This window comes from Chanodichthys erythropterus, chromosome 13 (assembly GCF_024489055.1).
Source record: "Chanodichthys erythropterus isolate Z2021 chromosome 13, ASM2448905v1, whole genome shotgun sequence".
NCBI lineage: Eukaryota > Metazoa > Chordata > Actinopteri > Cypriniformes > Xenocyprididae > Chanodichthys > Chanodichthys erythropterus.
The window spans coordinates 37,903,480-37,916,771 of NC_090233.1; the positions used below are offsets into that span (position 1 = coordinate 37,903,480).

At 39.5% G+C, this 13,292-nt stretch overlaps 2 protein-coding genes and 1 non-coding gene across 5 annotated transcripts in view; 2 read left to right on the plus strand and 1 right to left on the minus strand.

Moving 5' to 3' along the window:
* Positions 1-8,232, plus strand: part of eda (ectodysplasin A) — a 42,544-nt gene extending 34,312 nt beyond the window's left edge. Inside the window, exons 3-8 of one of the 3 annotated variants that reach the window (XM_067406550.1) lie at positions 3,382-3,417; positions 3,551-3,736; positions 4,002-4,036; positions 4,198-4,249; positions 5,324-5,454; positions 5,620-8,232. In XM_067406550.1, coding sequence (XP_067262651.1) covers positions 3,382-3,417; positions 3,551-3,736; positions 4,002-4,036; positions 4,198-4,249; positions 5,324-5,454; positions 5,620-5,880 — 701 coding nt within the window. In that variant the 3' untranslated portion in view covers positions 5,881-8,232. The remainder of the gene's footprint in view (positions 1-3,381; positions 3,418-3,550; positions 3,737-4,001; positions 4,037-4,197; positions 4,250-5,323; positions 5,455-5,619) is intronic. The other 2 variants (XM_067406551.1, XM_067406553.1) reach the window with 2 other exon arrangements.
* Positions 8,233-10,012: 1,780 nt separating this feature from the next.
* On the minus strand, positions 10,013-10,084 carry trnap-agg (transfer RNA proline (anticodon AGG)). The gene has a single exon. It is a non-coding gene; the product is annotated as a tRNA-Pro (tRNA).
* A 941-nt stretch (positions 10,085-11,025) lies between these two features.
* On the plus strand, positions 11,026-13,062 carry wnt11f2 (wnt 11, family member 2). The gene is made up of 5 exons (XM_067407922.1): positions 11,026-11,142; positions 11,570-11,805; positions 11,959-12,236; positions 12,318-12,610; positions 12,888-13,062. Exons 1-5 carry the CDS (start codon positions 11,063-11,065, stop codon positions 13,060-13,062), a joined length of 1,062 nt encoding a protein of 353 aa, XP_067264023.1. The 5' UTR covers positions 11,026-11,062.
* The last annotated feature ends 230 nt before the right edge of the window (positions 13,063-13,292 follow it).

A 13,292-nucleotide genomic window follows, 5' to 3' on the forward strand; every position in this document is an offset into this window, starting at 1 on the left:
AATGATGTCATTACCCCACGTCTCGACCCTAGTCAGACACCACTACGTCACGTAACGGCAATATCAACAACAATAGCGCACTACATGCTTGTGTTTGTGCTGCAGAAGCTACCGAGCTTATTAGCTTTACTAAAATAAAGCTTTATTTCTAAGCTTTACTAAAGTTTGTATACAGCGCACAAGGTTTGTGCGCATGCTCCAAGTCTTATTCTCCGTTTTTAGTGCATCTCTCTGGCAGAATTACAGCGCCACATACAGATCTGGCATCTATACTACATCGCTTTGAATCTGTTTCAGTGGTTTTGTGTGTACGCAGATATTTCTTGAGACAAGGGGGAAAAAAAGTATGTAGCCTCAGACAGCAGCAGGTTTATGCTTCTGTAACTTTAAGAACTAAAGCACCAAAAGATCCAAAGATACACATCCGATTTTCTCCCATCTGTTTACTTTCACTTAAGACATAACCTACTGATTAATTGAATACTCACAGTTTGATATATTCTTTTGTATTTGTCCTTTCAAGCACGATAAGATGTAAAAGCCCTTATTGTATTGTGTTTTAAATTTCTTTGTTTTCCCAGAAATTATCGCTCCACACAGTTTCCAAATGGTATTGTTTTCCTTGACATCAAATGTAAACGTGCAGCAAGTGTATGTTATTAACCCGCCGGGTATATTACCGTTCAAACGTGCGCATCTAACCTCCCTAGCGCGCAAAGAGATTGTGATTGAATCTCCTCCCCAGTTGACCCTCCCTAACATTTTCATCTCATTCGTATTCATTTGACGAAAAGGTCAATAGATTGTTGTTATAGTTTTTGTAATCTTAAACTGTTTTTTAAAAAATGTTTTTGACGACAACTGTGACTTATCGGTCAACTAAATTAACACTGAATTTTACATTAAATTCTCTTACACACACTAGTCGAATGGCACACTCAAGTGTGCCGCAGATGGACTCAGGAAACAATGCCTGTAATATGCCGAGCTGTAAATCTCTGTATATTTGACAGCAGTGTATGGATGTTAATAAATCTCTAACATACTGTTATGTAGACATATAGGATATTGCATACAGCTCAATGTGTGTGTTTGAAACTATAGACCTCACTCATCGCCGTGAGCTCATTTTGAACCGCGTGCACACGCATAGCTCATGTTGTAGTTGATTTTTATGGCTTAGTTGTTCTTCTGTTCAACTAAATTTCCATGAAATGTTGACAACAAATGTTAATTGATTCGATTTTAGTTTAAAAATCAAACCATCAGACTGTTAGGCGAGTATTAAAGAGTTACACCATCTAGTGCCAAACTGTGGAAGCGTCTGTGTCTACATGCGTGATTATTTTTTAAAGGAAGCCATTTCTAATCCATTCTTGTGATCAAAAGTCACACTGTTTTCTTCCTACTTCTCAGATTCATGGGTCAAAGCACTTGCACATGGACATACACAAACTCACTTACTTTGTGGCCTCATAAACATGCACTTTGTGAATGTACAGCTGGTGTTCGGTGTGTTTGTGTGTGCAGCTGCATGTTTGGTGTGAAATATGGTTCCAATATTGTCTGTCTTTGATGCTAATTTGTTCCATTCATTAAAGACTTTTAACGCTCATTTTTTTCTTCTTCTCCCATTTAAAACAAACACAGACATACCCACTGTCAAGTAACCCTCCCTTGAAATTCTTTGGACGAACGTGCAAACGTGCACACACATGCAGACCGATTTTTATTTTTATGGATTTATTTTTCAACAGTTAAAGGCACTTACTATGGATTAAAATACTAAAAGATTATCTTAGCTGCATCTATATTCATGTGTAAAATTAGAGTCAAAAGTTACAAAATGGTCCATTTTCCTGATGCTTCTCTGAAGCTCACCGTCACCACCAGAGGGAGTTAATTCACTCTGTCAATCTAACATCACATCTGGTAGTCTTTTAATTTAAACATTTTCTGATGAAGAGATTTTTTGAGAAGTAGTAAGAATTGTGTGGGTAATAACAAAGGTTTTGCAAAAACATACGCAGAAAGCTACATGATTTGTGAGGGTGAAATTCACTAAAATGTTTTATTTATTTGCAAGGGGTTTTTTTATCTTAAGCTTTGAAAACCTGGCAACTCTAATACACCTAAGTAATAAAATAATACAGTTGGCATATTATGGCACCTGTCAAACACCTGGGCCATGGTGTCACTGTGTTGTTGGCACAGAATCATGCATAATTAATCTGGCTATTGCACTTCCATGATCACTAGAATTTTACAAAAACTTCTTAACCGTTTTAACCATCTGCTTTCCATGGCCATTAAAAGTGTCGTGTTAATTGCACCTGGTAATTGTGGCTGGTTCAACTGAATTGCGGGTGGTTTGTGAATACGATGCAGGGTTTGCGCATGAAATAACTATTTGCTGAGTTCACTCCAGATTGTTTTAAAAAGAACACAGGGACTTCTGCATAGAGGTACTGAAGGCAGGTCAAGTTCTTTGCATGCTTATTATGCATGTCATGTTTGGTTTTTGTTGTGCATGTCTGATTTTATATATATGCATGTTGGTCTTTCTTCCAACATGAGCTCCCCCTCTCCTGTTGTTTTTCATATAATGAGAAAAAAGATTACAGGAAAAGATTAAAGGCAGCACGTTGTTTCTCTTCACTTTTGATATACTGTGTTTTGAGAAAAAGAGATATCGCGTGCGAAGCCCACCAGACAACACAATGAAAGCAGCAGTCATTTCTAAATGAGTTGAAGTAGTTTTATTGCAAAAAAAAGGCCCCAGAATACTAGCCAACACAAACACAAAAGTGACCTCAGGCCTTAGGAACACAGATCTGTCTCCTGAGAGTCTGTGTGTGTGTGTAGGCAAAACTTTAAACTATAAAACAGTGGATTTTGTCAAACTTGTTCATTACGGATGTGCTCGATTCTCACATACACACACAAACACACTTGTAGGATATGGTTTGACTGTTGTCTCTAAATGTATTGTCTTCAGTTGTATTATAGATTGTTGTTCAGTGAGAAAATTAGTTAAACAAAAAATCCAGTACATGCATACACATACTTACATGTGGCCGAACACACAGAGAGAGAACAGGCCAGTGCGCATTTTAGTACTGAAATGTTAGATGTTTGTGTGTGTTATTTGTAGGCCCCAGCAGAAGCAATTGTCCTACAAATTACGCTCGGGGTTGTTTTCTGTGGTCATGTGAGTGTCATCATCAGTTTAGCTACTTTGAGGCAAATAAACAGTCTCTTTGAATAAATCATCTTTTCTGCAATCTGAAGCAGACGTTCAGGAGGAACATTTTGTTGCAATTGTGATTGTGAACGTAAAATGATACATTTTCAACTGATTGTCTCTTATCCCTTTTCCAGAAACTAACGGGAAAAAGAAAGGAGAGCGGAAAAAAGGTAATTTCATTTTCACTGTTATTTGAAAATTGAGTGGCAGTTTGAGGTGGTTTGTTTTGTTTCTCATCAGTGTTTTACTGTTTCAATTTATGTCAGACTGATATTGCATTCCTCTCTCTTTCTATCTCTGTAGGCAAGAAAGGGCCCCCTGGCGCTCCTGGACCTCCAGGCCCACCTGGTCCACAAGGTCCTCCTGGAATTCCAGGGATCCCGGGGATCCCAGGCAGTAACGCGATGGGTCCATCTGGCCCACCTGGCCCTCCTGGACCTGCAGGGCCACCTGGACCACAAGGTCCACCTGGACCACAGGGACCTTCAGGTTAACACAGACACTTGCCTCTACAAGCAGTCACAGCAAGCTGCTATTTTAAAGTACCATTCACATCAAGAGCGATCCTTTTTGGTGTGAACAGATCATAGTTAAGACATTGATATAAGCAGTTCCCACAGTTACAGTTAATTCAAGAATGTTTAGCATATTATGATTACACGATTCAAACTTAAAATATTGCAAAATAATGTGTCATTTAGTAGATGCTTTTCATCCAAAAGCAACTCATTCCTTTTCCCCTGTGTGTCAATAGGTGGCGCTGATAAAACCAGGCACAGAGAGACACAGGTATGTGCGATCTCTTGCTCTGCTCATCTCTCCATGCTACTTTCTCTCAGTAAAAAAGAGGATGTTTGGATGTGTAGATCAGACACAGTTTGAACATGATAATGAGTATGCATAATATCTGTATATAAAATGTGCTTTTAATGTTTGTGATGTTTCTGTAGCCAGCTGTGGTGCATCTTCAAGGTCAGGAAACCACTATCCAAGTGAAAGAAGGTAAGAGTTAAATAATGATCCCTTACATACACACAGCTGCATGCATATGCTTGAAAATACTTATTGATATTGTGTGTTGGCATGACTTTAATTTGTTAAGGGCTGTGCGAAGGGTTCAACTGTAAGGATGGCCCACTGGGCCAACATTTGATGGGAGAAAACATCAAATGCAACATTTGATGGAAGAAAATTCACTACTGTTTATTATTTGTTGTTGTTGTTGAAAGAAATTAATACTTTTATTGATGAAAAGTGACAGTAAAGGCATTTATAATGTTACAAAAGATTTATGTTTAAAGTAAATGCTGTTTTTTGAACTTTCTATAATAACATTATATTATCCAGAAAACAAAATGATCAGTTTTACACAAAAATATTAAGCAGCACAACCATTTTTAACCTTGATGACTAAAAATGTTTATATAAGAAAAGTTATTTTAAATTGTAATTTATTTATGTGTGTGTGCGTATATATATTATTATTATGATTAATTATTTCTCAGTCTCTTTATTAAAATATAAACAGAAAATACACTAAATCTGTATGCAGTATTTAAAAAAAATCTGAAAAAAAAAACAGCTTTATAGGCTAAAAGTGGCAAGTATTTAGTAACCTCCCCTTACACTTAAGCAATAGCAGGACCCTGGCTCTATTAAACCTAAATGGAATGGAAAAGAACTGGAAGGCCAAGAAAACTTTCAAAATCTGAAGTTTCTCAGAGTTTCTTTTTTTGAGAAAATGGAAGAAGTCAAGGAGGTCACACTAAACACTGATTTTTGCCTAAAGAAACAATTTTGTCGAGAATTTTTTTTTACATTTTATGTACATGTTTCCTGTATTTTCTGTTTGTATCGTAATAAAGAGACTGATTATAAATTAAATTATTCAAAATAATAATTAAGAATTATTAATGAGATTATTATATTATTTATTCTTTTTTGGCGTAAGGGTCAGTGAAAATGTTGAATTGTGTAAAAACTCCTTGGAGTTGAGCCCTGCTGTGTACGTGTCTTAATTATGTGTCACTGCTGTCATAACAGATGATTGAGTATTTACTGGTGTCTGTTTGTGAGATTTGTCAGAAGGTGTGTTGAAGAATTGGAGAATGATCTCAATCCATCAGAGAGTGTTTAAAATGCACTCGCGCTCTGGAGAGCTGGAAGTCCTACTTGACGGAACATACTTTATATATAGTCAGGTAGAAGTGAGTACAGTCCCTGGACTAACTCTACTGCTTATACACAAACATATACACTATACATTCATACAAATACAATAAAAAAACATTCATTTTAACAACATTAGCATGATAAGAAATCAATAACCATTATCCCAATTTGCTTTCTGTGTGTGTGTGTGTGTGCAACAGGTATATTACCTGAATTTCACGGACATAGCAAGTTATGAGGTGATGGTAGATAAGACTCCGTTCTTGCGCTGCACACGAAGCATCGAGACCGGCCAGCGCAAGTTCAACACCTGCTACACCGCGGGTGTGTGTTTGTTGCGAGCGCGCCAGAGGATCTCCATCCGCATGGTGTACGAGGACACCTCCATCTCCATGAGCAACCATACCACCTTCCTGGGTAGCATCCGTCTAGGGGACGCCCCGGCTGCTGGACACACCTGAGGCCATCGGTACGCAGGTCGACCTGATCAGATCATGCTCTTTAGATGTGCGTGAGCCAATGAGCTCACAGACCACTCCCACTGAACTCAACTGAGCCAGTATGACTCAATATCCCACCCCACTGACATGCCCAATCTACAGCCAGCAATTTATGAACTAACAGGTTTAACTACATATCTGTCAAGCGTCAGACAAATGTGACTATGTAGCATCACCAACGCTGACAAAAAGACCAATTCTCTCTGAGCACTGAAGCACCCTTTTTTTAGTCATCAAACATTAGCAGCACAACATTCAACACAAATAATCAAACTGTCTATTTACGAATGAGATGACACTGAATGAACATTGTGACCGGCACTTCCTGAATGAACAGGTTGACCGGATGTGCTCAGCGCCATCACAGCTGCTGTGTGTGTGTGTGTGTGTATAGATTCAATCACACACACTGCCCATCCAGCGTTAGCACAGGGAGGAAGTGCACCTACACTGATTGCAGTGACTGGAACTGCAAAAGGAGGAGTATTTCAGTGAGATACTCTGTGTTTGATGCACCAATAGCAACCTACTCGATCGTAACAGACACACACTTCATTCCATTCAACACTTCATAAATAGTGAACCTGTGTACTATTCTTTTATAATAAGCACTGATGTTGGCAATGTATATAAAACAGAATATCTATGTTCAGTTATCTCTGATCTTTTACACACACAGTCAAGATACCCATTTTTAATATGAAGTCATGAAGACAGTTCTGACAGTTTTTTTTTTTGTTTGTTTGTTTTTTTTGGGCATAGTTCTTTCCTCTTTAACTGACATTACCTGTATGAAACACTGAGTGTGTGTGCATATGATGGCAGTGGTTCAGGCACTAAAATGAATGACACTTCATAATGGTTTCCTTCGTAGACATCCTGAAAATGCGATACAATACCATATGCCTCCTGTAGGGGGCAGTCGTGCTCCTCTATGGTAAATGTAGCACTGAGTTTGGCTGTGTTCGGAATAGAATATTACTGTACTATTACTTTTGCTGCAGTATGTATGCGCATGTGGTATAACAAATATATATTCTACCATTTAAAAGTTTGGGGTCGATCATTTTTAAATTCAATTTTATTCACAATGACACCCAAAAATGATCAAAAGTGACAGTAAATACATTTTATAATGTTGCAAAAGATTTCTATTTCAAATAAAAGCTGTTCTTTTGAACTTCCTATTTATCGTATTTTTTTGAATAAAAAATATCAATCAGGACAACTGTTTAACATTTGTAAGAACAAATCTTCCCTGAGCAGCAAATCAGCATATTAGAATGATTTCTGAAGGATCATGTGACACTGAAGACTGGAGTAATGATGCTGGAAATTCAGCATCAAAAAAAATACATTTTAAAATATACAAGAATAGAAATGCTTTCTTTTAAATTGTCCAATATTTCATAGCATCGATGTTTGTACCGTATTTCTGATCAAATCAATGCAGACTTCTGTTGAGTCCAAACTTTTGAACGGTAGAGTATATACACACAAACTTGCTGAATACTGTATCCCACAATGCAAAATACTACCAATATCCTCATGATTTGATGTGACAAATATAAAATTATACAAAATATGATTTTAAAAAATAGCATCTAAGATGGTGATGAGGTACAGTGTGGCATACTTTCATAAGTACAGCTAGCATTATTCAGAAGATTGTTTACTGCGCAGTATCTAAAGATGTTCCATTCCGAACAGTTGAGCCTGTTTTTGACTCTAACACGTACTGATAAAAATCATGAAGTCATGAATCAGCCCAAGTCATGAATTTCTCCAGCGCCTGAATGACAGCTCAGGGTCGTGGATCTGAATGGGTCGTAGAGAAAGACTGAAATATGCAAGTGTAGTTTAGTTAATAGGAATCAGATCCAAGATCCTCACAGTGAGAACAAACTGCTTTATTGTGTTCAAAGGTTTTGGAATAAAAAACCGTGGGAATTATCTGGAACTTTCTAAAGGGAGCTGGTAATCTGCCCTCAGGTTTCCTCTCCATGTTCCCTCTGTCTCCGCATGGAAATGTAAAAACAATCCAAACCAAAAACACACAGGAGAGTCTGAATGTGATTCTGATAGATTGGTTTATATCTCTCTTTCTTCCTTTAAACATCAAGTCCAACCAACAGCTTGTTTTAGTTTTTGTTTCTGGTGTGTTTGTGTGTGTTTTAGATATGAGTGTGTATTTGTAGGTAAATGATTTGTATACTGTATGTAGTCCTGTTTTACTGAAGATAATGTATATTTGTAAACTATACAGGGAATGTATATATGTACATAAGATATTTTGCCTTTTTGTAATTTTTTATGTCCTATTAAATTGTTTTTGAGAGATTGTTTTTAAAGAGTGGTTTAATTTTCTATGTTCCCAGAAAAAGTGGACCAGTTTTGGTGTGCAGTGCCCCCTAGTGTCAATAAAAACTTGTTCAGCCATATCATTCAAATATGATCATCAGGATTTGCATGCATGTTAGTGATATAAAGAGATGTTCTTGGCTTAATTTAATTCAAGTTATCAAATCAGTGTGAGTTCATGTTAGTTAAAACTTTTAGTGGAGAAACCAAATCAATTTCACTAAACGTATGTCGACTTCATTGCTGTTCCATACTGTGTAGCTACAGTACAGAAACGTGTGTGTGTGTATTCAGTGTTGAGTGGTCTGCAGGGTGGTGTAATGGCTAATAACACCTTACAATGTCATTCTTTCACAAACATGAAGGTTTCGTCACCTCTGTTTCCACATTCCTCTGTCTTACTGTCTACATTGTACGCACACAAATACAAAAGACAGGATACACTCTTGGTGCTAACCTTTTGTCTGAAATCTTAGGACAATTAAGTCAAAGAGCATGAGACAGAAAGCAAAGACTCGTCTTCGCAAGCCCCCTGACTGCTTCAAACAGGTGAACAGAACGGTTTCTAGATGAGACTCCTTCCTGCATCTCACACCTCACTGCTAAATCCGTGTCTACTGATTTTCTAAACCACAGAGATGTATAATTGAGATATAACTCGAGTCCACAGTAAATTCAGAAATATTTTAGGTTTCTATACAATTATTCATTGGTATATTTTGGACAGAATTTGGTTCCTCATCACTTCTTGAAGTTGCTCTTGTTTACAGTTCCACAATCAACGTTGACTTGATTGATCTCTTCAATATGATTTTCTTCAATTAAAAACTTTTTAGTCCAAGAGTACATTTGTCATAATGTGAATATCGTGCGTGAAAATGTATTCTGAGACTTTTGGATCTGGACAGGTCAACGAAAGGTCAAATTAAATGGAAAGATTCCATGTCTGGCTTTCGGCCTCTCTTTGAAAAGCACACTGCATCCAGCAAAGAAAAATACACACAAGTGTGTTTGTGATCGTTTTGCTTATTTGTGGATTAATATAAAAACTTAGAGCAATTTTACAGTGAGCTCGCCTATTTACAGCACAACAAACCTGTTGATTAGGCCTCCGATTACGGCAGGATTTGTTGATCGGATTAGGAGCCCCGGGAGGCACTTGTATTATTCTGGTTCCATTAAAGAAAGGAGAACTGGTTTGTTTGATCTTAATCCCGACTAATTCGTGCACTCGCATGCACATCAATTAAAATTCCAGTTGCAGTTTCGGCCACTGATGGCCCATTGCGAGATCAATAAGCAGTCTATTCTTGATGCAGGTTTGTCCCGACACATTTCAGCAGATCGTATGCAAGGACGAGTCGAATCAAAGGGAAGCTTTTCTCGCCTTTCCGTGGAGTGGTCGAGCTGCCTGCTCGCAAAGATGAGGGATATGTTATTTCTGATTGTCTCGGTGAGATATGACCGCTCTGGAACCTGTGAATATTCACACCCATGTGATGATCAGACTAGAGTGATTAGCACCGGCAGGACTGTCTCAGCGCCACCATTCACATGCATTCCGCAACTGAGGCACATTCAGCTCAACTGAATAAGCATCGGCTGACAGTACGATTAAAATAGATTTGCGTTTTAGTGCACGAGCGCTATTTAGCGATTGTATATGTGTTTACTAGTAATAGTAATACACAATCAAATTAGACTTAGTTTATAATAATAAAAAAAAAAACACGGGCTCGTCCGGGATTTGAACCCGGGACCTCTCGCACCCTAAGCGAGAATCATACCCCTAGACCAACGAGCCGCACCGCGAGAGCGTGTTCGGAAAACATGTATTTTATGGTTACTTGCCTTTTTTTTCACAGTTTTTCATAATTTTACATACATCATCAGAAATTGCGTCTTTCTTAACATATAAACGATAACTTGGAAATTTACTCTAAGACTTTTGGGAGGTTTGTTTAGATTAATATAGCATTATGGATAATTGACACTGAATGCTCTCAGCAGCTTTTGCCTTGTTTCAGTGACCTACTGCTGTTTAAGATGTTTGCGCTTGTAAGGCTTGAGGAACGAGAAATCCGGGTTATCTTCAGGGAAAAGCCGAATCAAACATATTTTAATGTAAATGAACGGGTTGTTGATCCCGTTTGGACAGACATCTTCAAAAGACTAAAGCCCAATTGTTTCCTTTGGGAAGGCGCACACCCTGAAAAGCTGAGCTTTAGAGATGATGAGGCTGTTCCTAATGGGTTTTTTACCCTTAACCTCGACAAATCGGTTAAAACGTTGTTTGTTCACAAGGCTTTGCGCAAAGGAAACAACAACAAACAAACCATTAAGTCTCTCACGAGAATGAATATAAAAAACAGTGTTTGCACTGGCCAGGGTAAGACACATTAAACTTTGCTAATTGGGTTTGATCTGCTTGATAGTCAACACTTTAGTTAAACTCTAATTTAATTCAGCTTCAATTATTTGACGTACGCTGTTTGTTTAACTGGTGTGACTAAACAATGTGGTTAATTTTGTTCTTTTTCAGTACGTTTTCCCTCCTATAAATGAACTGTAGTAGATAATCCCTCCGCGCGCTTCTTGAATATGAATATTGAGACCGCCCACGCGCCATGGGGGGGCGGGTCGAGCCCCACTGCTGACCTATGAAAGAGAGAGGGTGCTTCACTTGGACGCGGACACATTTCAACGTTGGCATCAGTTCGGTGAGCATCTTGACCACTCAAACCGGACTTCATTAGGATTTCTAAACGACAACAACAGCGATATGACAGAACACAGGGATTTCCTTCTATTTTTCCTCATGTCTTTGAGCGCGATTTATCCATGCACAGGAATATCGTGGCTGTAAGTATTTATTTTTATTCGGCAATTGGGGATTAATTGAATGTTTTATGATTTTTCAGCTAATTTATTCCAGCTCTAGGCGTCACTGGGTATTTTAGAAATATTTGTATTAAACGTCTCGTTGATTCGAGAACAGAATAAATTATATTCAAGGATGAATCATTAATTTGATAAACAAATTCGTTGAAGTTCATTGGAAAGTTAACCAAATAGTCACTGCAGTTTCTCTCAGAGACTTTTGCCTTTTGTATTCAACAGAAAAAACAATGACAGGATTTTCATCTGTTGTTATTGTTTTTGTCGATTACCTTGTTGAAAACACGTTCAGTCACGTACAAGATAGCATTATTCAGTTAAATAAAGGTGTTTAGCTAACTAAACTATCCGTCAGACTGGCTCAAATATGGTGTTTGTAATGTATTTGCAGTGGTTTAACGGCAAACGGCAGCTCTGTCGGGTGGAATCAAACGCATCACTGTAAACTCCTGGATGGGCTCGTGCCAGATCAGCTTCAGCTCTGCAAGCGGAACCTCGAGCTCATGCACAGCATCGTGCACGCGGCCAAACTCACCAAGAGCGCGTGCCAGGGCACCTTCAGCGACATGCGCTGGAACTGCTCGTCCATCGAGAGCGCCCCTCACTTCACCCCGGACCTGGCAAAAGGTGATTAAATCTGTATTTATCTATATCAGCATTGTATTATTGACCAACAGCCACCATGCTTTTTAGATAGAGATACAAGCATCAGCTGTTTAAAAAACTCTAACTTGCAGAGTCAGGTTGCATAGGTGATCTAACAGTGATGCCTCTGTGCAGGGACCCGCGAGGCAGCGTTTGTGTTTTCTCTGGCCGCTGCAGTGGTCAGTCATTCTATCGCCCGTGCCTGTGCTTCTGGAGACCTCCCCAGCTGTTCGTGTGCGCCAGCGCCGTCGGAGCAGGCGGCCCCAGACTTCCGCTGGGGTGGCTGCGGGGATAACGTTCGCTACGGCCTGCAGATGGGCTCGGCTTTCTCAGACGCTCCTATGAGGAACCGCCGCTCGGGACCACAGGCCTTCAGACTCATGCAGCTTCACAACAATGCAGTGGGAAGACAGGTAACCTCAATTACGTGCTTACTGGCGTCACCGACATCATTTTGCAGTTTCATTTATTAATTGGTGTCTTATTTTGTACAGGCACTCATGGATGCTCTAGAAATGAAGTGCAAATGTCACGGTGTTTCTGGCTCTTGCTCTGTGAAGACCTGCTGGAAGGGCCTTCAAGACATCAACACCATCTCCGCCGACCTCAAGTCTAAATACCTGTCCGCCACTAAGGTCATTCCACGTCAGATCGGTACCCGCCGACAGCTGGTCCCCCGGGAGATGGAGGTGAGGCCGGTCGGAGAGAATGAACTTGTCTACCTGGTCAGCTCACCCGATTACTGCTCGCAGAACGCCAAGCAGGGGTCATTTGGAACCACAGACAGGTGAGATATCCATCATCAATCAGGATTATTGATTACTGATGAGTTGAGAGAGCAATCAGTTCTCAGTCACTGTAATGAATGAGGGATTATCACTGATCTGACAGATGGGACAGAGCACAAAGGAAAGAAAAGAGGCACATGAATAGAGTCAGTTAAACATTATCACAGAGACACAAATACTGATTCTCACAACACAAACACGCTCAAATTCTGCTGTTTGAGTTATGTGGTTAAAGTAAATGATGTGTAAATAATTTGCTCTACATCATCTCTGCAGGCAGTGTAACAAGACCGCAACTGGCAGTGAGAGCTGTGGACTCATGTGTTGTGGACGGGGTTATAATGCCTATACGGAGGTGCTGGTGGAACGCTGCCAGTGTAAATATCACTGGTGCTGTTACGTGTCCTGCAAAACCTGCAACCGTACCGTTGAGAGATACGTCTGCAAGTGACGAACCAGCCTGTGGACAGAGACGAAGAAGCGCGGTGCAGTGCTGGGCAAATGTGTACGATCATTTTAGAGCCATAAGTGAGTGGATAATGCTCTAAGTGCTGTAAGGATGGCATGAAAGTGAAGAAAGAAGAGCCGGAGTTGGGGAATACGGATGGTGAAAGAGTTAATGAATGGCTGTAAACAAAGAACCCTGCGGTGAGGCCCTCAGGGCACCCCGTGGAAAACCAG

Excerpts from the sequence above, each read along its gene's own strand:
- wnt11f2 (XM_067407922.1), top strand. The coding sequence starts at position 11,063 with ATGACAGAACACAGGGATTTCCTTCTATTTTTCCTCATGTCTTTGAGC. Across the intron at positions 11,806-11,958 it reads CACCCCGGACCTGGCAAAAG|GGACCCGCGAGGCAGCGTTT; the intron begins GTGATTAAATCT and ends GCCTCTGTGCAG. Across the intron at positions 12,237-12,317 it reads ACAATGCAGTGGGAAGACAG|GCACTCATGGATGCTCTAGA; the intron begins GTAACCTCAATT and ends TATTTTGTACAG.